General features: G+C 38.0%; 2 protein-coding genes and 1 pseudogene across 2 annotated transcripts; all 3 read left to right on the plus strand.

Annotated features, from left to right (window-relative positions):
* Positions 1-1,262: 1,262 nt before the first annotated feature.
* LOC127944326 (collagen alpha-1(XX) chain-like) lies at positions 1,263-5,988 on the plus strand (annotated as a pseudogene).
* An 806-nt stretch (positions 5,989-6,794) lies between these two features.
* Positions 6,795-9,774, plus strand: LOC127944260 (dolichol-phosphate mannosyltransferase subunit 1). Its single transcript, XM_052540139.1, has 9 exons — positions 6,795-6,987; positions 7,175-7,274; positions 7,366-7,399; positions 7,473-7,549; positions 8,145-8,170; positions 8,323-8,418; positions 8,743-8,811; positions 8,917-9,031; positions 9,289-9,774. Exons 1-9 carry the CDS (start codon positions 6,857-6,859, stop codon positions 9,391-9,393), a joined length of 753 nt encoding a protein of 250 aa, XP_052396099.1. The 5' UTR covers positions 6,795-6,856; the 3' UTR covers positions 9,394-9,774.
* A 1,105-nt stretch (positions 9,775-10,879) lies between these two features.
* LOC127945001 (activity-dependent neuroprotector homeobox protein-like) lies at positions 10,880-20,885 on the plus strand. The gene is made up of 4 exons (XM_052541480.1): positions 10,880-11,260; positions 14,379-14,494; positions 17,224-17,316; positions 17,429-20,885. The coding sequence occupies exons 2-4, from the start codon at positions 14,387-14,389 to the stop codon at positions 20,216-20,218; spliced, it is 2,991 nt and encodes a 996-aa protein (XP_052397440.1). The 5' UTR covers positions 10,880-11,260; positions 14,379-14,386; the 3' UTR covers positions 20,219-20,885.
* Positions 20,886-26,158: the final 5,273 nt, after the last annotated feature.

The raw sequence follows: 26,158 nt of genomic DNA on the forward strand, positions 1-26,158 counted from the left end.
GTGCCTGAGCCCAGGGGAAGACCAGTGAGTCACACACACATCAGTACAGTATCTCTAGTATTACAGTGTGTGCTGACCAAGTATATACTTTCTACCTGACACTGCAACTGCCTGTGTCTTGTGTTTAATCTCCTCTCTCTGCACAACCAGCGGGTGAGCAGTGTGGTGCGGTCTGACCACTCCAGTATATGTGTGTCCTGGAGGCCTGTACCAGCTGTCAGTGGTTATAGCATAGTCATCCAGGCTCTCAGAGGTACCAGATCTAAAATCAAGCATAATTCTGTTATTAGGGAACAGTTCTGAACAGGCCATTTGTTTTGGGTCATTTCTCTCTCTATCTATCTATCTATCTATCTATCTATCTATCTATCTATCTATCTATCTATCTATCTATCTATCTATCTATCTATCTATCTATCTATCTATCTATCTATCTATCTATCTATCTATCTATCTATCTATCTATCTATCTATCTATGTTTGTGCTCAAATAAACAGACTAAAGAAGACATAGTGGATGCTGCTAGCAGCAGCCATTGTTTTTCTGAGCTGAAGCCTGAAACTGTCTACCGCATCAGTGTGCACTCCCGTCTGGTAACAGTAGAGGGCACTGCGGTCACTATTCTTCACCCTACAGGTCAGAATCCTGTTGGAGACATACTTCAGCCTAAAAAATATCTGATGTTATGTTTTGCTCAATTGTAATAACATGTAATTCTCTCATAAAGCAACTGCTCCATTAAGAATTCAGGTTCCTCCTTGACTGCATCCCGTACAAAGAGTAGGTAAGACTTTCAACAGTTAAGGCCTGTTCACACCAAAGACAAATATTGCCATGAATATTCAGTGTGACCAACCCTTTGAAACAATGCATCCTTTTTCATCTATTTATGCCAAATAAATTAATTTTGCAACAGTACAAAGCTGTTCTTCTTTGGTGAGTGTATCCATTCTTCATTCAGCAATGTAAACATAAATCAAGGATCGTCAAATCTGGCCCACTAGATCCACTTTCCTGCAGAGTTTAGCTCTAACCCTAATCAAACACACCTGAGCATGCTAATCAGTTTCTTCAGGATCATTAGAAAATCAGAGGTAGGTGACTCTACAATTTTCATAGTCATGAAAATAAAGAAAACTCTTTGAATGAGAAGGTGTGTCCAAACTTTTGGTCTGTACTGTATACACCCTCACAGGTACATGATCAGTCTAGGTTGAGTTGACATATCAATATGGCACGGAATTAAATTATGTAGTGCAGGATGGTTCAAGTTTCTTTCTGTATTTTAAGTGTGGTTCTCTGTTCTCTAGAGAGATGATGAGAGCTGTCCTGCCCCTGCTTATGCATGCACCTGCACCACCGATGTCCCTGGAGCACCTGGAGACACTGGGCCACCTGTGAGAGAGACTACAACGCTGCATTTTTAAACTGACACAAACATTAGGAAGCTTGTGAAATCATTTTAGTAGTTGTTTGAATAATCAGCGTTGTAATTATTGGTGTAATGATATGCTTGTATTCAGGGGAGACCTGGAACTCATGGGGAAAAGTGAGAAAAAGTAGAGGTGGGACAAAAAGTAAGGAAACTTGCATGCATAGTTGGGTTGGACCTACTCATTTAAAATATAAAAATGTAAACAATTTAAAAGTAACTGTTTTCAATTTGAATATATTTAAAAGTATTTATTAAGTATTTATTCCTGTGATGGCAAAGTTGTATTTTCAGAAGCCATTTCTCCAGTCTTAAATATCACATGATCCTTGAGAAGTTTTTCTATTATGTTGATTTGCTTCTCAAGAAAAAAATCATTCTTATTATTAATGTTCAAAAAAGTAATGTTGCTTAAAATTTTTGTGGAAACCATGATACAATTTTCCATGATTCTTTGATGACAAGAATGTTCAAAATGTCTTTACTGTCACTTGTTTCTGTTTCTGTTTCTGTTTCTGTTCCTTTTCTGCATCTCTCCAGGGAGAGGTGGGTCCACCTGGTAAATCGGGTCCTGATGGCGGCTTTGGCACTCTTGGACCCTCTGGTCCTCAGGGAATAACTGTAATGGGCAAAATTGTATGCCTACATTTGTTCTACAGAAATGATGTATAGCATTTAGAAAAGATTTAAATCATTTTTCTTTGTTTTAATAAGGGACCACCAGGAGCAAGATGGAAAAAGGAGATATTGGAAGGCCTGGGAGCCAGGTGAGCATCAAAATCCATCTTATAGGCCATAAATTCATCTTCTTCTGGAATATCTTACATTTTCTTCACTTTGTGTTCTTAGGGTTTACAAGGGCCTCGTGGTCCAAAAGTTGAAGAGGGCATGACTGGTCCTAAGGCAAGTCTCTAAATGGTTTGAGGCAGTTGTCCTATGTGTTTGAAATGTTCAGTATCAATCATCTTAGTGTCAATAAATTGCCCACAGGGCACCAGATGAATGGAGGGTAATATCGGTAGCCCAGGAATCCCAGGACCAAGAGTAAGACAGCCATTCAATGAGTGTCTTATACTGTACTGTACATGCTTTCACTGTACTTTTTTTTTAATTTCTGAGTCTACACTTTGTAGGGTTTTCAGGGTATGCCTGGTCATCCAGGGCCACTGGGAGAGAGAGGGCCATTAAGTCCTGTAGGGCCCATAGTGAGTAAAATTGGGATGTTTTACACTTTGTCCTTCATCCATACATTCCAGCCAAGATAGATATCCAGAAAATATTTGAGATATTTGAAAAAGGTTGGATAGATATTGGCTAATGTTCAGTAGATGTTCCAGATTATTATTTTCCTTTCATAGGGTCTTCCTGGCTGGAAGTAAGGGTGAGAGGGGAGAGAAGGTGGGTTAAAAATGACAACTTTGCTATATGAAAACCTTAAAATAGATTTTGTTTTAATAGTCCTTCTGTTTATTAGGGTGAGCCACAGTCTCTTGCCATGATCTACCAGCTTGTTACACAGGCCTGTGAAAAACTTGTGCACAGTAAGTAATCTATTCACTACATCCATTTTAATTAAGTCACAGTAAATGCAGAATTTAAGAGCATCTTTAATGGGAATCTTGGCCTGAGTAACTGCATATCATTTGTAATTATCTGTCCTAGATGAAGTCCTGAAGATGGATGATTTTCTGAACGAGAATCGAAAGCCAGTGCCCATCCAGGAACCAGAAGCACCACCAGGAGAGCCTGGGATACCAGGGGGAAGGGGACCACCTGGATCCCTAGGCCCTCAAGGTCGACAAGGAAGCAGAGGAGAATCTGGGAAACCAGGGTACCCTGGTGAACAGGGTAAGCCTTGACACTTTCATTTCTTTGGAGATGCAATCTACCAGGCAAACACTACATCTGATGGGTGCCATAAGACTCATTAGTGTTTGTATTGAAAATCTGTATTATGTGTGATTAACTTATAGGACACAGAGGGATGCCTGGTGAGAAGGGCTCTCCAGGAGCAAATTTGGAGGGACCACAAGGAATAAAAGGTTTTGCAGGTATTGAAACATCCAGGTACATATCAATAAATTAGAATGTCATGGAAAAGTTAATTTATTTCAATAATTCAACTCAAATAGTTAAACTTGTGTTTTAAATAAATGCAGTGTAAACAGACTGAAGTAGTTTAAGTCTTTGGTTCTTTTAATTGTGATGATTTTGGCTCACATTTAACAAAAACCCACCAATTCACTCTCTTAACAAATTAGAATATGGTGACATGCCAATCAGCTACTCAACTCAAAACACCTGCAAAGGTTTCCTGAGCCTTTAAAATGGTCTCTCTCGTTTAGTTCACTAGGCTACACAATCATGGGGACGACTGATGATCTGGCAGTTGTCCAGAAGGCAATCATTGACACCCTTCACAAGGAGGGTAAATCACAAACATTCATTGCCAAAGAAGCTGGCTGTTCACAGAGTGCTGTATCCAAGCATGTTAACAGAAAGTTGAGTGGAAGGAAAAAGTGTTGAAGAAAAAGATGCAAAACCAAATGAGAGTACTGCAGCCTAATGAGGATTGTCAATTAACAGCCAGTGTTAAGTTTCCACAGTCTGTGATGATTTGGGGTGCAATGTCATCTGCTGGTGTTGGTCCATTGTCTTTTTTGAAAACCAGTCACTGCACCCATTTACCAAGAAATTTTGGAGCACTTCATGCTTCCTTCTGCTGACCAGATTTTTGTAGATGCTGATTTCATTTTCCAGCAGCATTTGGCACCTGTCCACACTGCCAAAAGCACCAAAAGTTGGTTAAATGACCATGGTGTTGGTGTGATTGACTGGCCAGCAAACTCACCAGACCTGAACCCCAGAGAGAATCTATGGGGTATTGTCAAGAGGAAAATGAGAAACGAGACCAAAAAAATGCGGATGAGCTGAAGGCCACTGTCAAAGAAACCTGAGCTTCCAGACCACCTCAGCAGTGTCACAAACTGATCACCTCCATGCCACACTGAATTGAGGCAGTAATTAAAGCAAAAGGAAGCCCCTACCAAGTATTGAGTATATGTATAGTAAATTAAAATACTTTCCAGAAGGCCAACAATTCACTAAAAATGTTTTTATTTTTTATTGGTCTTATGAAGTATTCTAATTTGCTGAGATCGCGAATTGGTGGGTTTTTTGGTAAATGTGAGCCAAAATCATCACAATTAAAGTCTACTTTAGTCTGTTTGCGTCAAAATTATTAATACACACGTTTCACAATTTGAGTTGAATTACTGAAATAGATAAACTTTACCATGACATTCTATGAAGATGATGGTTTATCTTTTGAGGCTGTTGATTAATTTAAATATCTTGGTCTTTGGATTGACCCTGAACTTTCTATCAAGCATCATATTGATTATATTGTTAACAGAACATATGGTTGTTTGTGTTTACTTTATCGTTCATTTAATTGTTTTACATGTCAAGTTAGGAAAATAATTATTTTTCAGGTTATATTACCACTTATTGATTATGCCAGTATAGTTGATCAAAATACCTCTGATACTTATTTGAAGTCTCTTAATTTGGTTTATAACTCTTGGTGTAGATTTGTGTTAAGGTATGCATAATGTACACATCATTGTCATATATATTAAATGCTTAATTGGTTACACCCTAAATCAAGAAGACAATTTAATTGGATTTTGTTTATTTTTAAATGTGTATGCTTGTAAGTTTTCTTATGGTGATTTTGTTTATGTATGACATTGATTGTTTAGTAATCCTGCTGTGGGTGTGGGGGATTGGTTGAGCATGTCTTCTAGTTTGTGTACATGTTGCATACATGTTTTGTATGGTGGTTTTGTTTGTAATATTTTTTTTTTGTTTGTTTATGGACCACCTTGAAAATTAGATGTCACATCTCAAGGAGCTATACTTTCAATAAATTCAAATAAGTGATTTGTTAAGCGTTAATTGCACTACTATTTATTTCTACTTCACCAGGACCTCCAAGTCCATGTCTGACCTGTAGGTGAGATTACTGTTTATCCTTTTTCAGAGGATCCATACCTTGGATGCCAGCCTTGAGTTGAGAAGTTACTGTTTTACTTCAGCATTGCCAGAACAATCTCTTTGCCCAGACTTTGTAGAAAGACACATTGTGATTTAATGAACAGAGTTTCTGCCAGACGCTGATTTTAAATGAGCCTGCTGATGGACTCTTTTGACTATATTTTTTCTTTGTGGTAGCTGATCTCAGCTCAATGCTTCCATTCTGAGATCACCAAAGCACTGATCATCCTTGACCCTGTCTTTTACCCAGGATGCAACCTGATCTACTGCTACAAGACTACAGTAGATTCATGTGCAGAACTTTTTGAGTAGCGCAGAGGAAATTACAACACAGTCATACACTATTTAACAGAGAAATTTACAGAGATATTTTTGGTATCCAGACAAGGAACTCAAGTGTTAGAGAACAACAGCTAAAATCTGCACTATGAATGTTTCTAATATTTTACATTAAGTATTTTATTGTATTTAATGCACTGTATGTTTTAAATGTATATTGTTTCTTGACCAAGTGTTTTGTTTAAAAATTTGAAATAAGCAAATTTTTGCAAGAGAAATACACGTTAATATGAAATACACTGATATTATATTAATTGTCTTTACATATGCAGAAGTGCTGTCCATAGTATTTTATAGGATTTTTTTAAAAAAAAAGGTTGACTCACCGTCATCATATCCGTCATGCTGCGTCAATTAAATAATTGCTATTTGCATTCACACACAAAAAAAAAAACGTAAGGAAATAATGTATTAAAAGATCACTGGTGTTTACAAAAATAGCACTTCGAATGAATAATTTCGTTATGTAACTACAGCAGTGAAATCACTCATAACGTGGCATCATTTTTATGAAGCTTTCAAAAGCAAACTTCTTTTGATGTAATATAGTTTCAGATGCCTTGCTGGAACTATTAAAATCAACACAATCTGAGTGTTTCACGGGGAACCTTTTATTTAAATGTAAATGGCATGCCAGAGCGATGAATACAGTTTTTTTCTGTCGTTATAAGGCCACAAACGAAATTATTTTCTGTAATTGCTATTATTTTTACGGGCTGTTCCCATTTTAGGGTTAATTATTGTAATGTTGGAGTCTCAAGACTTTATCTCAAAGTGCAGTGTATCTAACATGCAACGTTCCTGCAAATTGAATTAAGAAATTGATTAAGTCTAAAGTTTTGTGACTAAATTGTGCTGCTACTGTAGTGTCCAAAATAAATAAATAAATAAATAAATAAATAAATAAATAAATTGTTGGATGCTCTCTGCATTTGAACTGCTGAAATATGATCTCCGGAACCAAAGGATGGAGCTAGTGATTTCCTAGGACAACGTACCTGATGTAAACATCCGGAGTCCCCGACATGGCGAGCAGGAGAGGTAATGCGAAGACCAGGGAGCAGTCTGACAAATATTCTGTTCTGCTGCCAACCTACAACGAGAGGGAAAATCTCCCATTGATTGTGTGGTTGCTGGTGAAGTACTTTGGCGAGAGGTAAGTGTGTTGTTATTTAAAGTCAATGGGCGAGAATCGTAATACAAGCAGTTGTCACAGACTGTAGAATCCTAGTGATGAGCTGGCAGTGACTGAGATGAAGAGTCCCTAAGCTGAACTCTTGTATTTCGTTGGTTTTAAAAGAGCGTTTTTATTCAATTAGCCGTACTTTAATCTTATAATGCAGTGGATACAACTACGAGATCATAGTGATTGACGATGGCAGTCCAGACGGGACGCTGCAGATCGCCGAGCAGCTGCAGAAGATCTACGGCGCTGACAAGATTGTGAGTTTGATGCATTATGATAACACAGCACACGACTGACAGCTTGTCGAAAGGAAAAATGAAAATCTGACATCTCTCGGTCTCTTTTTAGCTTCTGAGACCGCGAGCAAAAAAACTGGGATTAGGTAAATTGGCTCATATTTCATAATACTTCTGATATCTATAGAAATAGCGTGACTGCCCTTAATGTCATTTCAGGAACGGCTTACATCCATGGCATTAAACACGCGTCAGGAAACTTCATTATCATTATGGATGCAGATCTCTCTCATCATGTAAGTACTCTTCCATTGTATACTGTTTTGTACCTCCTTGAGTAAATCCTGGTATTCATAGTGTCCACAATTGTGGAAATACAGGAAATAGTTTCATATGTTTCTCATGTAGAGCGTGCAAACAAGCCTTATTGATATCATTATTTTGAGTCTGTTATTTTCAGTGAATTTATGCAAACTCATTTCTGCCACATAAGAAAAAATAATAGTCTTGCTTTGGTAAACCGTAATTATAATGAGATAAAAAAATAAATAATTATATGATGTCAAAATTGTGAGAAGCTTTCGTGATTATGAGATGCTAAGTCATTATAAGATAATTCAAAAATATAAGATACTAAGTCATAATTGGCCAAATTTAGACATTAATCTCTTTGTTTTGGTCTGTCATTTAGTACCTCCTAATTTCAACTTCATCATAATAAGGAACCACTTGAAATGTCAAAGAAATCAATTTGTTAAAGTGTTGGATAGCTTCAAGCACGTGTACTCAAAAGTATCAGGAATTTAAAATGAATAATTTGTTCCTGCTTTAAGTGAAAAGCCTTCAGGAGCATTTAGGTACATTTAAGTGTTGTTTTTTTCTTCCTTACAGCCAAAGTTTATCCCACAGTTCATTGAGTAAGTCATTTTCTTTCAGTTACCTTATGCCTCTACTGTAACAAGACTTTTTAATCTGCTCATTGTTATTGTGTAATGTCGTTTTACTATAATATCACTATCATGTGCTCTTGTGTTGCAGCCACTTTCATGGATTATTTCTATTTGTTCAGAAAACAGAAAGAGGGTGGATATGACCTGGTCTCTGGCACAAGGTACAGAGGAGATGGAGGGGTTTATGGATGGGATCTGCGCCGGAAACTTATCAGGTATGTGACTGGAAACTTCAGCTGACTCTAGGAACTATATTTTATAGTAATATCCAACTATATTAGATATTTGAGACCTTTATCTGTTACTGCCACATATACATTTCACTTGGATGTTGTACTGTAAATTGCACTGAGTAAATACAGCTGGATAAAACAAAAACTGTGTCCATCTTAATTTCGAGTTGCAATGCAACAAAATGGGATTATTTTAAAGGGGGAGATTATTTTCTATACCCACTGTATAAATCACATATCACTTTTTAAGTTTAATTGATTTTATGGCACAAATTTACTTTTATTGGAATGATTGTTTCCTTTTAGTCGAGGTGCAAACTTTATCACACAAGTGCTGCTCAGACCAGGAGCATCTGATCTCACGGGGAGTTTTAGGTAAAGGCATGTTAATAAATTAATCATTGTTCTTTTTTTTAAACATTGTATTTTATATTACAATATTGTATTACTGTCTCCTATATCATGTGTTCTACGTTTCAGGCTCTATAAGACAGAGGTTCTTAAAAAACTAGTAGAGCAATGTGTGTCAAAAGGCTATGTGTTCCAGATGGAGATGATTGTCCGTGCTAGACAACTGGGCTACACTGTTGGAGAGGTCAGCACACATCTCTCATTCCACATTTCTTATAAATCTTGTTATGCATTTAACAAATAAAATATAGTTTAGATGATACATGCAGTCATTTATGAATTCAAATAAGTTTTTATATATATATATATATATATATATATATATATATATATATATATATATATATATATATATATATATATATATATATATACATATAAAGTAGCAAGCCGTATTATTTTATGATTATCTGAAAGTGGTCTCGTCTGTCTATTATGCAGGTTCCTATATCATTTGTGGACCGTGTTTATGGGGAGTCAAAATTGGGTGGAAATGAAATTGTCTCCTTCCTGAAAGGATTGCTCACTCTTTTTGTTACTACATGACCTTTGACCTCGTTTAGTTTTGTGATATGTTTAGAACTCATCACTGCAGTGGAACTGAAATTCAAGCTTTCCAAGTAACAAGTACATTATGATGAGTTATTTGTCCCATATCAAACTACAGTATAGTAGTGTTTAGATTGCTTGGATTTACCACTTTCCATGTTCCTATTAGTTTTGTTAATTGCTAGACTATATTTTGAAATGTACATTAAAATGTAACAAATGGAAATGCCAGATTTCTAAAAAAAAAAAATCCTTATTTTGCAAAAATGTTTTAATGCTCACTTGAGGTGGTTTTTGACTTGTAAGAGTAATGTTAATGTGAATCATTGGAGATGGAAACACATTTGCCGAATAAATTCTGACGTACAAAACATTAAACCCACGTGTTTCCACTGGTGTTTTATTTACCATTGGTAACTAGGTTTCCAATACCCCCATCATCCACTCAAACAACTTCATGGAAATGCACCTAATTCACATTTGTTTTTTTTCCCTTTTTTGTGAACATCGAAAAGATTTGCTTTTATGTTTGGATGGAAACCCAGCTATTGCTGCGAAAAGTCCCTTTTGGAACATTTGTGTATTGATCTTTTTAACAGCCTGAGTTTTTGAACTTTGAGTGGCTATGGAGATTTATGCTTTGAAATAAACATTTGATGCAAATCATTTTGGTTATGCATTGGGGTTTGGACATTATCATCTGGACGTATGTTATTTGTACAATACTGTGGACTTCCATCAAAACTGATGGAAGTCATTATGCACTTGATTTCACACATCAGTCACTGTCAGTGGAAAACAATAGCCTACTTCCTAAGACCTACTGCAATCAATCACTTAAGTGTCAACCCTATTTTGATGACATCCAAAAAGAAACATTTTCTTCTTTCAATGGCTTTAGAGTATTCAGGCCCAAATAACACCCAAACTAGTGTAATGCAAGGAACTGCTCGGGCGAGTTTGATGCATGCAACACCAAGGAGGGGGGATAACTCCAGAACTCAAGGGCCAGAGGGTGGGGGAATCACCATGGCTCACAGTCTGCAACCCCAGCACTTCACAAGCAGAAGTAGTCCCGGTGAGTTGCGCATGAGCGCGGTACAGCGCCACCACCCGAGCTCAAGTTGCTCTGATGCTGCCTGAGTACTAAGGCACTGTATACATCCGACTCTGCGGGGGTAGATACCAGATGCAGAATTGACGCATACGCCTCTATCCAATCAAGTTTCGGCCGATGGCGCCCCCTATGGGTTCATTCCATGTAACTGCACCCAGGGGCTGTTTACACCAATTTCAGGAGAATTCAATAAAACATTGTATGCGTGCACAGACACACTTGTGCATTTCAGATAAGCTTAGATGGAGGGGTAAATATTAGATTGGTGGTCCTCTGACACCTCTCACCACATAATCCCCCATCCACCGCCGCTCTCCGTCGGAACAATGCTTTTTTTTATGCTAATCAAACACACATGTCACTTCCGCCCCTTCTCACACGCCATTTTGGATAGTATAGGTACTGGACCGGGTCGTATTGTTTAAGTGGATGGCGGATTACGTTAATTGCTGTCAATTACATCACCATCGCGTGTCTTGTGGACTGTGCATCATCGCAAACGCAGCACGCGCTCAACGGTTCACGCTTATTCTTCCTCCAGGACCCCCGTAGACCCGCACAGACTCTGTTAGATGAGTTGCAGCAGCTCGTTCCCGGCAGACAGACAGCTCTGGGTCGGCCCGTGACAGGAGTCGAGCTCCCTCTTTCGGCGGTGTGTGTCCGCCCGGGAAGCGGAGGACGAGGCGCTCGGTTCGGGGGGCGGGAAAGTGACATTACGGGCTTTCGGCTCGCGAGAACGCGGAGCAGGTAACGTTAAACTCGCTCCCCGTTTTGCGCTTGGGGAACGCAAGAGACCTGCTAACTTACTATTAATAACTGGAGGAAATCTGAAAGGAGTAAACCAGACCCTCAGGTGGAAAACGTAGCTAACTGCATGTGTCATACAGTTGTTGAGCAGTTCTCTCAGGTCGTGAATTAAAAGTTTTTATTGATGTGTTGTTACCATTGTAAGTTAACTGTATCTGAGGGTTTGGTAGCAAGCCGGGGGTCGTCATCACTCACAGAGACACTAAATCAGACCGCTCACTCAAGCCCCCTGTTATTTCTCCGTTTGCTTAGTAACCTTAGTTAACGAGCCTAACTGTCAAAGTTAAACTGACGTTTTTTTCGTTAACTCATCACGAAAAATTCGCGCTGCAACTAATCAATCGTTAAAGGGACCGTTCACCAAATATCAATTTATGTCATCGTCTATTCGCCCTCACGTTTTTCTATGACTTTCTAATATAAGCTAAGGGAAATGTTAATCAGAATGACAGCCTCAGTTTTATTGTTGGATAAAAGATGCACTGAGAATGGTGACTGAGGCTTTCATTTGTCTCCTTTTGTGTTTCACAAGTCGTGTATGGAGTAATATTAGGTTGAATTAATTATCTGTATCCGTTTTCCATTTAATTTCTAATTTGTGTGCGTGTGTGAATTGTTCTTTTAATTAACGAACAATTGCTGTCAGTTCAACACCTGCAGTTTTACTAATAACAAACCAAAGTTGGCTTTTGACATGTCAACAAACCAAACAGACCAACGTGTGACTGTTATTGATCTCTAATCGCTCAGTTGTTTTCCTTGTTAGTGTGTTGTCCTTCTCCTGTACTTTCCTTTTTGATATTGCTCTATATAATTTGTAATGATTGTTGGTCTTTGAATGTAAGTCTGATATGTATCCTAGTATGTACCTCCCTGGGTAGTATAGATGTCATTCAGCAAATTGCAGTGCTTGAATTTGACATTTAGACAGCTAATGTTTATCCTGCTGTGTGTGTTTAATATATACAGTATTATTTGTGCAATTGTAGCTGTAGTGGTCCTTTGATGAAAACATGGTGCTGAATGTATTTGACAGCTTGTGTTTTTCTCTTTAAAGCTGGGTCCATGATTTTGGATATGGACGACCATTAGGCAGTTAATTAAGATGTGACCGATATTTACATTTTCATTCTTACTAATGGAGATTTGCTTGTGTATATGCATATGAATGCAAACCAAGTCATCTGTTTGCTAGGAAATCACCAGATAACCTCCACCCAGAGCAGACATTGCAGATATGGCTTTCCAAGCACTGGCCTCTGCTGCTGCCTCAACAGGAGGCGCCATTCCAGGGCTGTAACAAAAAAGGGAGCGGAAAAAGGGCTGGCAGAACAGGGAGAGGCTTATATAACATGGAGGAAGAGCTGTCCTCTAGCGCCATCTAGAACGGATGGGAGAGAGTCAGTTAGGGGATGAGGAACGCCTAACCAAAGAGAGAGAGCTCCTATTCGGTGCCAGAGAGAAACTGCTGCTCTTTGTTAAAGCAGGGTGTACCGTATGATGCTTGTCATTGGTGATGCCAAGAGCTGATGCAGGTTTTCCATGAAGGCCGCCCAGATAGGTGCATGACCTTTGACCTTACTTGAACTTTGACCTCATTTTTGCAGGCTGCTGTGGGATCGAACTCATTTAGCACTGCAGTTGTGTATGTTCAGCTCTTTATGTACGATACTGCACTGCTGTTTCTGTAGACTGTTGGCCGCAGATTCATTGGAAGCATTTCTGTTTTTCGGTTGTGCGATCGTATTTTGAAATCGTGCCATCCCATAGACATCAAGTACTGAAGCAGTTGTAAATGGTGCTTGGAAAGATTTTGATTTGCTTTGTTATTACATGTAAAATAGATTTAATGTATTAGAGAAATTCATACTTTTATTCAGAAAGATGCAGGGAATTGTTAGAGTAAAGATGCACCAGAAGTGACAGTAGATTTCGGTTTCAAATAAATTGTTCTTCTGAACTTTGTTCATCAAAAAATCCTGAAAAATAAAGCATATAATGAAGCATTTCCACAAAAACATTAAGCAACATGGCTGTTTTCGACAAAATAATAAATGCTATTAATAAAATATTATTTATAAAAATGTTGAAAATTTTAGTAATAAAATGTTAATAATAAAAGCCCCTGCAAAACGAGCATATTAAAATGAGAAGACTGGATTAACGGTGCTGAAAATTCAGCTTTGCCGCCACATGAAATAATTAATCTTAAAACATATTAAAATAGAAAGCAGTTATTTTAAAATGTAATAATATTTCACAATATTACTGGTTTTACTGTATTTTTGATCATATAAATGCAGCTTTGGTGAGAATAAGAGACCTCTTTCAAAAACAATAAAAAAGCTTTCCAACCCCAAACTGTGTATTTAAATTTAAAGTATATTGTGACGTCATAATAATAATAAAAAAAAAAACATTAATGCATTAAGTTCCTTTTTAACAAAGCATGTGTAAGGTTGTGCCACCTTGCTTGGATCAATTATAGACTACCACATATACTCCAGACAGAGGTTGATTTCTTTAGTTGTCACCTCGTACATTGATTCTCCTCGTTCAAATTAACATTCTCATGTAGAAGTGCCCTTGATGGTAATTGCATGCCACCATACAAAGGCCGCAAATTAGTTTCCTGTTGTGAAAAGTCTCTTTGGCATTTAAATCATAAATACATTTGTTGATTGTGGTTTTTGATGAAGAAATAAAAGGTTGAAAAACACTATTGTAAAATAAGAACGCAATATTGTATGCTGTCAAAAGTCAGTTGGCTTTTTTCTGTAGGTGTTAAGGATGCAGCTCATTTTCCCTGGTTGTGATGAGAAAGATGCAGTCCGACTCATTTGTTTTGTTTAAGACCTTTTCTGGCAGTTTCTCTGGCTTGAGCCTGTGATTATGATTTGGCTTAAGATGCATTTAACTGGTCAGATTGATAGTGTCATAGTGAGATATACAGTACTGATATCTTATTCGTGAATTATTCCCTGAAATCATTCAAAACAATACAAAATGTGTGTATTATTCATTCACAATGGTTATAATGTATTGAATTTATTTTCAGGTGGCAGAATGTTTCAACTCCCAGTGAACAACCTCAGCAGTCTAAGGAAAGCGAGGAAGAATGTGAAGAAAGTGCTGGGTGACATTGGCGTAGAGTTTTGCAGGGAGCACATCGATGTAAGTAAATTTCTCTCTATTGTCTTCATAGGCAAGGAAGTACATGCTCAACACCATGGATCATCTGACTCGCCTTAAAGGGATAGTTCACCCAACAATTAGAATTATCCCATGATTTACTCACCCTCAAGCTACCCCATGATTTACTCACCCTCAAGCTATCCTATCTGTATATGACTTTCTTCTTCCAGATGAATACAGTTGGAGTAAAATAAAAAAAATATCCTGGCTCTTACAAGCTTTTTAATGGCAGTGAATGGTAGTCTAGATTTTGAAGAAAAATAAAAGTCCTTAAATCAATCATAAAAAGTACTCCACAGGGGGGATAATGAAGGCATTTTGTGTAAAAATAATATCCATATTAAAACCTTTATAAACTGTAATCCCTAACTACTGCTAACTGTCCTGTGTGTGTCCACGAGAGAGTGGTGTCCAGCCGATGACATAGGACGAGAATATGCTAGTTTTTTAGTCTCCTCATGGAATACATCCAAATCCTCAGATATTTTTTCAGACTTAACAAATTCTTGTTTTATACTTCTAATTAATTACTGGTGTTTTGTTTTGCTCTCTCCTCTGTGCTTCCGCATGGAAACTATTGACCACTAATCACTTAGCCAGGACATTTTCTAATATTACTTCAGTTGTATTCATCTGAAAGAAGAAAGTCATATACACTTAGGATGGTTTGAGGGTTAGTAAATCATGGGGTAATTTTCATTTTTGGGTGAACTATCCCTTTAAGACCACTCCAAATGATTTAGTGCAGGGATGCTCAAATCTGAGATCCACTTTCCTGCAGTTTAGCTCTAAAGGCGAGCGTACACGGTGCGAATTCGGATGGTCGGAAGATCGTATGTCCACGCACATGGCACGAGTGAGTTTATCTGAAAATCGTACGGACGAGATGATATACGACACGATTTTACAACCTGCGAATTCCAGAAGCAATCGCACGAAGTTGATAGACACGTTCGGCTTGAAGCAGCGCTGCACGCACAGGTGATCATTCTGTGCGTGCAGCGGTGCCTCAAGTGGAACGCGCCTAATATAACTGCTCTCCCTCTCTCATAACTGCAAATAAAATATTGATACGAGCCGTGACTGTTTCCTACACGTACAGGTTATTTTTCAGCAATAGGAAACCGGGACGTTTGGTTACCCTGTGTGTGTGTTCTTGTATATGGTTTATAAATATCTGAAATGGGTATTAAAATGTAAACATGGTTTGTGAGGACAATTACTGTGCCCTCGTAAACCAAATGGCTTTAAAAAATAATATACGGTGTTTAATAGAAAACATGCATTTTTCGTGATGGATAGAGGTAGTGTATGGGATATAGCCTACAGTATAAAATACCGTTACGTTTATGGAGAGTCCCTGTAAACTACATATGCGTGTGTGAGCGAGAGAGGGAGGGAGAGAGAGAGAGAACTAAAAAGGCATTGGAATACGTTGCTAGAAACATCATACAGCGCTCGATGTTCCTGACAGATTTCAGCTGCCGTCTTCGCATTTCTTCTTCTGTGGTTTTCCTAGTTCGTGATTGGTCAACTTCAGATAAATCAACAAATCGGCTCGTTCAACCGCACAAATGGCACGAATTCAAACCGATAGCTCACGAATTTTTTAGACATGTTTAAAAATGATCGGGAGGTCGGGAAGTGCTCGTAAGTCACTCTGCTCGGCTCGTAATTCATCGCAAATGATACGAGCCGCGACCATACGAGAATACGCGATTTCCACACGATTGAAAAAAATCGCATGCGAACTCGTACGACAGCAAAAATCGCACCGTGTACGCCCGCCTTAACCCTAATCAAACACCTGAGCATGCTAATCAGTTTCTTCATGGTCATTAGAAAAACACAGCTAGGTGAGTTTGAAAAGGGTTGAAGCTAAACTCTGCAGCGCATTGGCCCTCCAGGGCAAGATTTGAGATTTAGTTTTTCTACATTACATTCTTTTTCACAGTGAAACCATTAGCTGTGAAATCTGTGGTCAATCAGGTTTTCGGCATGCTTTTATTATCATCATCTAACCTTGAATCTTAACAGAATTTTTATTTATTTATTTATTTATTTATTGGCATAAGCAATAACATATGGTTCTGTTTCTTTAGCTTATAAAGTAGGCCCATGTAAACTTTTTGCATTTAAGGTTGCCAGAAATAAAGCCGCCTCTCTTGCTTTTGAATAAATTTACTACTGACAAAATAACTGCACCTGCCACTAGTTCCATTGTTTACAATTTTATGGAGACAAAGCACCACAAAGGAAAATCTGTGTGGATGTTAAATATTTGAATTGATTATAACAAAAGGCTGTATTTTATGTTTTGTTACTGATAAAATTAAGCAACATTGTGAATATCACTGTGATTTGTAATGCACATTTTGGCCATTCAATTTCCTAAAGACCATGCCAGGTATCTAGTTGCTTGCTTGTGATCTTTAAGAAAGAGCTTTTTTATTAACAGCTTTGATTGAAACCTCAAGTAGCAAGACTCTAGGCAAAGTTGGGTTTTTAATTGTTTTAGCTAATCAGTTTAGCTGAATCGATTTATTGATTTGAATTGATTTCTTTTTAGTCTAAATTCGTTTCCACACCTTTCTCTTTTAGACTGAAGTATAGATGCAAAACATTAAAAAAAATTCTTTATATGGTCTTATCTTTAGTGTATTGCGACAAAGTCATTTTCACTCTATACTTTTCTTTTTCCCCTCCAGGACTATAAGGACTTTGTTCCCAATGAGTTCTACATTAAGAACACCACATGGGACGATGTGTGCATGTGGGATCCCTCAATGACCAAATCACAAGTGAGTAGTAACTTAAGTCATTAAGAAACATTTTTTTATAATCTTCTTTCTGATTTTTAAACCCATCTCCATATTTCTTTACCCATATTTCTCATATTTCATATCTTTTTAGGAGTACCGCTCAAAGCCATTCTGTTGTTCAGGATGTACATTCTCCTCCAAGTTTTTCTCCGCCTACAAGAGTCACTTTCGTAATGTGCACAGCGAGGACTTTGAAAACCGCATTCTCCTTAACTGCCCCTATTGCACTTACAATGGGAACAAAAAGACTTTGGAGACACACATCAGACTCTTTCATATGCCCAACAATGTTGTGCGTCACAATACTGGAGGACATCAAGGGGCAGGGGTTGGCATGAAGGATGGTGCTCGTTTGGATAAGACACGTGATAATATAGAGCAAGCAGTGTACTATTGCAAGAAATGCACTTACAGGGACCCACTATATAATGTGGTGCGAAAGCATATCTACCGGGAACATTTCCAGCACGTAGCAGCACCATACTTAGTGAGGCCTGGTGAGAAGACAACACCAGCCACTGGGACAACGGCAGGCTCTGGTACAGGGAGTAGTACTGATTCTTGTGGTACCATCAGTACGAGCACAGCCATCCACTGCAAACGGTGCCTCTTTGTTCCTCGTACCTATGAAGCCCTTGTGCAGCATGTCATTGAGGACCATGAGCGCATTGGTTATCAAGTTACTGCTATGATTGGACACACCAATGTGGTGGTACCTCGAGCGAAGCCTGTGATTATGGTGTCCCCTAAAGCTCAGGGTGAAAAAGGCATCATTGGTGTTATGCCAAAAGGCACAGTAGTTACTGGAGTACGACCTTTATCTGCTCAGCAGCTGAGTCGAATTGTTATTCCTAAAGGGAGCTTGAATTCAAGTGGGCTCCTGTCAGGTGTTCATCTGAAGCAGGGGGCATTCGGTCTGAAGCCAGGTACTACACATTCCTTGACCATTGGAGGGCAACAGGTGCAGCTTTCAGTCCCACAGCAGTCTCAGACAAGCAAACTGCAGCTTTCTGCTAGTCTTCGTAGTTCAGTTTCTGGATCATCATCGACTTCCATACTAAAGATCCCGCAACTGAACTCACGAGTTCAGGCAGCAGCTACTACGGTGTCATCTGTTACTTCCAAGAAGGGCAACTCTGTCATCGGCACGTCGTACACTCAGAAATGGAAGATCTGCACCATCTGCAATGAGCTCTTTCCAGAAAATGTGTATAGTTCGCATTTTGAAAAGGAGCACAAAGCAGAGAAGGTTCCGGCGGTGGCCAACTACATCATGAAAATTCACAACTTCACTAGTAAATGCTTATACTGCAACCGTTACCTACCTAGCGACACGCTTCTTAATCACATGTTAATACATGGCTTATCTTGCCCACACTGCAGGGCCACGTTCAATGATGTGGAAAAAATGGTGACACATATGCGAGGGGTGCATCCCAAAGAATTTGTTGGGCCACGGACAGACTCCCCACTTACATTTGACCTCACACTTCAGCAGGGAAATCCTAAGAATGTCCAGTTGATTGTCACCACATATAACATGCGGGATGCCCCAGAAGAATCGGTGGCATTTCATGCCCAAAACAATGCATTACCACCATCATTGCAGGGCAACAAACAGGTGTTGCCACCAGTCCCAAAGATACCCTCAGATGCCTCAGGCGCCATACCGGCTAAGGCTACACCACAAGCAGCTGTACCTTATAAGAAGGATGTAGGCAAAACTCTTTGTCCTCTGTGCTTCTCAATTCTTAAGGGTCCCATCTCAGATTCTCTAGCTCACCATTTGCGTGACCGTCATCAAGTTATACAAACAGTTCATCCTGTGGAGAAGAAGTTGACCTACAAATGCATCCATTGCCTTGGCGTCTACACTAGTAACATGACAGCTTCCACGATTACTTTGCATCTAGTGCACTGCCGCGGTGTCAGCAAAACTCAGAACGGTCGGCCTGCTCTCTCCGCAAGAGTTGCACAGGCCCAGGGGGCTGGTCTCAAACGGGCGGGTTTAGCAAACGTCAGTCAAACTGAGCCAAAGAGACAGAAATCCGGAAGTGATGACCAGACTGGGCATAGCCCACCACTTTCAGCTGACAAACAAGATGAACCTGTAGTCTTTGCCTTGGACCCGAAGGGTTACGATAATGAGTCCTACGAGACACGAAAAGCTTTTCTCACTCAGTACTTCAACAGGCAGCCTTACCCCACTCGTCAAGAGGTTGAGAAGCTTGCGTCCAGTCTCTGGCTTTGGAAATCTGACATTGCAAGCCACTTCTCAAATCGAAGGAGGAGATGTATGCTGAATTGTGAAACCTTAAACTCTCGGGTCCTGCTGGGATTTAAAATGGAAGACATTATAGATTTGCAGCATCCCATGAGCTTTGAGTCAAAGTGCTATTTCAAGAACCATAACCGGGAACATAAAAGACGAACTACTAGATATCGGATAGGCAGATCTGCCAATGCCATTCGCTTTCGGCAAAGAGCTACAACCAATGGTGACCTGCAGCAGAAGCATGGGATGCTAGCAAGGGTTTCCGCCAAAGCCTCTCTCTACTCCAATGGTCAAAAGGCCATCATAGGGAGCAACTGCAATGATTCACTGATGAGCACCTTAAAACCTGGAGCACTTGTCAATTCTGAACCAATTGCTGTGGACTCGGACAGCGATAAAGAGGAGAATGTGCAGACTGCACAGTCACTTAGTAGAGAGGAACCAGAGACAAATGATAATGTGGATGGGAGTAACTCTGACATCAGGGAGGACGTCCACAGCGAAAACGGTTATGGGTCAAAAGACTTGTTAAACGAACCAAGCGGCGAAAGGGAAAGTACCAGTCAGGTATCTCAAACAAGCTTGAACAATCAGAGACTCAGTTAACCAAGCAACAGGTCTGATTTCTGGACAGGGTTAATAAAATGCACATGTATACCTTTGCATTAAGTTTAACATACTCCAACAATGCTGCCTCATTGAACTTCTAGACCTTGGTTACAGACAGTAGCTTTAAGGTTCTGTTTTCCCCTTAACTCCTAAAGCCATTTGAGAAAGGCAACAAAGTCATATTTTACAGTTTGAAATATTAAGATGAATGCAAATTGTGATTGTGAAGCTTGGGTCAACTTTTCCACAGGATAGGGAAAGAAAAAGCTCAACATTTACCAAACAATCTATAATTTGCCTTCAGTTTAATATTTCTTTAACATAACCAGAAACATACTTGTTAAGCTGTTACACATTGTTGCTAAAAAGAGTGTTTATTAGAGCCAATCTTGAATTTCATGTTAACATATAGTACTGGTTGTGTATATTTGTACAGTCTTTCAGATATGTTTAAGGAGATGTTTAGGTGTACTCACTGATGGAAAAATACTTTTTGTGCTCACGCTTAATGGTCATATGTTCAACTTTGGTTCACATAGACAATGGATGTGGCTTCGGTGGCTGTTTTTTCTGTTTACTTTTATTAACAAAAGTATAGCATTTTGCTTAAAAAATATGTATATCAAAGTATAAATAATGCAAAATAAAAGAACATAATATCTTGCTTTTGTTTTGCCTGTTTATAATTGAAGAATCTGTTTTTTTTTATAAATATGTATTTACGATCCTGTAAATTGTTTTGCTTCCAGAGCAGCTTCTCATACATCTGCGTCTGCCCTAACGTAAGAGTATATGGCAGTTAAATTGACCACTATAGCATTTTGCTAGTAGATTAGCCAGGTTTGGTTCAGCCTCCACTGATTGTTTTCTTTTTCAGCAGTTACACACTTTTTCTCCACCAGCTGGACTCCTGTTGTGACCTCGGGTCCCGAATGAGCATATCTATTCAGTCTTAACTTTCTGTATGTTTAAATTTGTGACCTCCAGTTTATGTTGTCTGTTGTTTTTGTTTTGTTTGTCCACTTTATTCTATTTTCCTTCGTCACTGCAAACATTTCTGAACAATAAAGTGCTGTTTTGTCCTTCTCACAATGTTTCTAACCCTGGTCAGTCTCTGTTTTCTTTGGCTTTTTCTACTTCTTTATGACTAATGTTGCAAAAAGATGAAACATTTCCAGTAAATTTTGGAAATATTCCAGAAATTTAGAACACATTCCAGGATTTTTTTGGATTATTAATCTGACTTTTGGAAAGTTTCCGGTAAATTTCCACCCCTTTTCAACCCAATTCATGATCCTCTGGTTTGGCTGTTTTGGTCTACTGCAAGCTACACATTTTAGGACTGACAAGGTTTTTTTTTAGGACTAATAAGTAAAATATGGTGTATAATATAGATAAAAATCTAATATTGTATAATTTGAGCAACAGTGTTCTCGAAACACCTCGTAATGCAATTCTCTGGTCTCCTTGCCATCTTAGTTGCATGGCCACCAAAATTATTAATGTGTTATATTTTTAGTTCGTAATAGATTTGCCAGTTTTATTAAATTTTTTTGGACAAAAAGTAATGTATACAGTAAAGGGGAATTCACTTGCATCACTTTCACGTCTAACTTTTTTTTACTCATCTTGAAATTAAAATGAAATGCGATTCACAACCCTTTTCAAATCTGAAATATAACATATATTGAGTAAAACGGGATATTTATTCACTTGGGTTGTTAAAAAGGGTCTCTGAATGACAAGTGGAAAGAGGTGAGGGATTGATTAACAAAAGGGGCTTCAACCTTGAGGTCAGACAAGGTGTCCACGATTGTTCTCAACCCATTGGATTCAACCCAGATTGATTGAAATCTATTTCCCATCCATGCTAAAGAAATGTTTTTGTAATATGTATGCAATGAACTGTGTCATGCGAGACCCTGAGGTCAATCTACTCATGCCTATAAATTGAATATATTATGTAAGAGGGATTTCAAAATGGAGGGATGATAAGAAAGTGCACTGTCACTCTCAGAGAAGGACTTTCCTGCTATGCAAGTCTGAAGGAAAGAGAGCAGCATGTGTGCTTCAGTTACTGGGTGTGTGTGGGAGGGTTGGGAACTGAGGGACAGAGGCTGAAAGGGCTGATGGAGGCCTGTGCATGTCCACAGAGCAGAATCAAATGGGGGATGGGAACACGAGAATGTGTGTGGGAAAACTCTATAGTGCCCCCTGCAGCCAGAGAGGAGCTCTACCATTTCTGAAGTGAGAAGTCCTCTGACTAACTTTAGCTCATGCTGAACCCCTTCTGCACATGTACATTGTTACAAATCAGATGTTTCTTTAGATCTATTCTGTGATGTCAAGGTATGGTCGACTAAAATTCATTTATAATTGCCGGAATATAAACACAGTGTTGTTAACGAAAACAAAATTTTTTAAATTATCCTTCATTGTAATAAATCAGTAATAAAACAAATCTTTGTTGAAAAAAAAAAATGAAAATGAAAAGTGCTAAAATTCCTCAGATTAAAACTGAAAAAGTAAGCTAAATATAGAAATTTGTATTTAAAAAATCAGACAACAACTACAAAAATTTAAACATTTTATTGGAAATATACAAATAAATTTCATTCAAAGTATTAATTAATACTATAATATATTAATAATACAAAAATAATACTAAGAGACTTGATGCAGGATTCACTTAAAAGTATTGAACATCCAGAAGATAGAAAGATTTTAAAACAGGTCTTAAAACACACACTGACCAATAGTGGGGCATGTTGTCACAATGGAAACCTGCCCATTTCGGCTGATTTTAAATAATGAGACCATTATGAAGAAGATAACAATTCATAAACCAGCAAATATGTATGTAGTCACAGCCGAAATGACAAAACCCACGTTCCGAAGACCAATGCATTAAAATGCGATTTTAGTGTATTCCCAGGAATTATATACAGTAATTTTTGATCTTGACATCTGTGTTTGTTTAATTGGATTTTTAACTTTTTAATACTTTGCCAAATTCACCCACACAAACTATTAATTAAAAGAGATTTAAATTAAATCATCAGATGTTTTGTCTCATTATACCATGTTGACATATAAAAGGCTGTTCTGTTTTTAGTTCATTTTCAGAAGAACCTGTCTGAAAGATGCATTTATTATTTATATAGATTTGGCTTCTACTTGAGAAACATGCACATTGAGCATAAAGGTTTGAAAAAAGAAGAAGAAGTGAAGTCTTTTGGTCATGGTCAGAGCACAGCTAAGGTATGACACAAGAGAGTCGGGGACTGGGCCATACGTTTGGAGAGAAGAGTGAACTGCTGTGAGGAAAAAAGCTGGCAACTAACCATTAAAAAACACCTTGAAAAGTAAAGCGACAGCATAAGCTTTACTGAATGCAAAGAGGTCTTTTGACTTCTCAAAACATTCAAGGACGTAGACATGCTGAAAGGTTGCTCTAGTTTAGAACTGTATTAAGCATGTTATAAAATCTCTTAAAAGCTGCTGCTTCTGCTGAAAAAGCTTTAAAATGTTTTGGGTCTGAGTCAACATCTGTGTGTCTGATTTTGCAGAACTGCAGAACTGTATGAGTAACTGTTGTTTTCTGCAATTTCTGTAAAACATTTTTATATTAAGTTTTCATCTTCTGACTATATATATATATATATATATATATATATATATATATATATATATATATATATATATATATATATATATGAAAGATAACTACATTTTTGTAATGCAACATGGCATAAACAAAATGTGCTGTGTTGCGTAATGAAAAAAAAAATTGTGTATCTTTCAGTTTTTACTGTTAATATTTGTCATAGATTAAAATACAATTGAATGGTAGTGTAAAGTAAGGTTCAGGGTAATGTTATTGTTGTCTATTATCACTAGATGGCAGTGTTATAAAAGAGTGTTGTGCAGAGCAGTGAGAGGCTAGCCTAAAAACAAAATCAAAAAAGAAAGAAAGACACTAAAATAAAAGAGCTGCAGAAACGTGTTACCTTCATGACCACAATAAAGAAAGTATTTGATGCCTCACAATTACTGTTGTTTATTTTTTCTACACACACACAACAGGAAAGTTACTGCTCCAATGTATCTGCTGTAAAATTACTTGTCATATAACCGTATGGCATTTTAATTGGTACATCTATATTCTGCTGTCTGTGCTGATGGCCGGTGGTGTGTTATTGGCCGGCTCTGGGGGTCTCAGTGGAGTTTTCCATTGCAGGGTTGGAACGTTCTCCACTCTGCTCCTGTTTTGGTCTCTGGCCACAAGAGCAATCTGTGCCCCGCTTCGAGTTCCTGATGGCCGGAACTATAAACTGTTTTCTGCTTCATGTACTATGATTATATGAACCACACATCTAAAATAATCTCTGACGTTGAACGTGTTTTTAAAGTATCCCTTTTTTGCAGTGAAAAAAAGAAAAGAAAAAACAAGTTCTGTTAGATATCAATGCACTTTCCTATTTGTAAGGTAAATTAATAATTCAAAGTGTTTTTCAATTCATGTCTATTGATTATTCATTGCATTTTATTCAGAGAGCAGACAACTGAAATCTTTATATGCTCGGAGACAGGCTGTTGTATATTGGTCCTTTAGCTATTTTGAATATTTTTTTTTTAGGCTTGAGTTCTTGAGTCATAAATTATTAACAGTTTTTTCTCTTTAAAATTATTCATACTTCACAGCTTCTGCTCATTATGCAAAATTTCTGTAACTTGGAAGTGATGATATGTTTCCGTCTTTGTTCTCATATCACCTCCTTCATAACATTTTGCAAACGTGTTTTTAACTGCAGTGACTTGCAGTACATTGATTTAAGTGAAAGTTGATGTACCAGGGCCTTTATTAAAACGGTGGCAATCTATATACAGTGGGGTTACAGTTTATAGGTCTCTTATATCTGGTCAAAGCTTGGTGCTCGATAGAAACCAGTTTCATTCAGTCATTCTTATCCTGCCTCAACATGACTCTGATCTTCTTTAACAGAGTGAAGCAGAGTTTTTTTGTTTCCAGATAATACAAGCTCAAGGTCAGCAGAATAGTTCGAGGGAAACAGCTTACAAAAGCAACAGCCATAGCCCCAGTCAACACTAAAGAAGTTGCTGATGGTGTGTGTGTGTGTGTGTGTGTGCATGTTAGGGTGCGAAAGGTTAAAGCTAACAGCTCTTGCAAAAAATTTGACGAGCCAAACTGGATACAAAGGAAAACCTTGAAAGGAACGTGTGCAAATGAAATATTTTCATGTAGAAACCTGTTACAGGCAAATTGGTATGGTGTAAAATGAGGAAGAGATTGATGCTGCTTGTGAATGTTTATATTTATCTATATTTGTATGTTAGATATTTAAGCAATAAGGCACACAAGGTCATGATATTGGAAATAGAATTGATCTCAAATGAATTTGATTGTATCTTGTTGTCATGTCATTTTTTTGTTCTGTGAGAAACTGTGGAAATAATATGATGTGGGAGAAAACAATACTTCTAGTTTATTTTATGATGTATCTGCTGACTGTACATCATTTCCATCTCCTTGGCTTTTTATGATGTTATTAGTATATAATAGGCATACAGTATATTGTTCTGTGATTAAATTTTTTTTTTTTTTTCTGCTGAATTTTAATGAAAGTATTGGTGTTTAAATCTATCTTTGAAGTACTCTTAGTATTATTTGCTTGAATTGTGCATGAATGAAACAGTTAAAAAGCCTTTCAAAAGCACCTAGTGAGTGAAAGAATCTCCACTCTGACCCAGTTCATGCGTTCCCTCTTCAGGGTATATCTCTTTTCATTAGTGACCTCTAAAATCTGGGGGAAAGACTGCTCTGGGTATAGAAATATTCATTTTCTAATACTGTACAACCTGTGTCTTCTGCGTGTAATAATACAGATTAATAAGGAGATGAAACTGGAACACAGA

This window comes from Carassius gibelio, chromosome A23 (assembly GCF_023724105.1).
Source record: "Carassius gibelio isolate Cgi1373 ecotype wild population from Czech Republic chromosome A23, carGib1.2-hapl.c, whole genome shotgun sequence".
In the NCBI taxonomy this organism is placed as follows: Eukaryota; Metazoa; Chordata; class Actinopteri; order Cypriniformes; family Cyprinidae; genus Carassius; species Carassius gibelio.

Coding starts and splice junctions, on each gene's coding strand:
- LOC127944260 (XM_052540139.1), top strand. CDS start 6,857: ATGGCGAGCAGGAGAGGTAATGCGAAGACCAGGGAGCAGTCTGACAAA. Junction 8,812..8,916: donor GATCTCACGGGGAGTTTTAG/GTAAAGGCATGT, acceptor TCTACGTTTCAG/GCTCTATAAGACAGAGGTTC. Junction 9,032..9,288: donor TGGGCTACACTGTTGGAGAG/GTCAGCACACAT, acceptor TCTATTATGCAG/GTTCCTATATCATTTGTGGA.
- LOC127945001 (XM_052541480.1), top strand. CDS start 14,387: ATGTTTCAACTCCCAGTGAACAACCTCAGCAGTCTAAGGAAAGCGAGG. Junction 14,495..17,223: donor TTTGCAGGGAGCACATCGAT/GTAAGTAAATTT, acceptor TTTCCCCTCCAG/GACTATAAGGACTTTGTTCC. Junction 17,317..17,428: donor CCTCAATGACCAAATCACAA/GTGAGTAGTAAC, acceptor ATATCTTTTTAG/GAGTACCGCTCAAAGCCATT.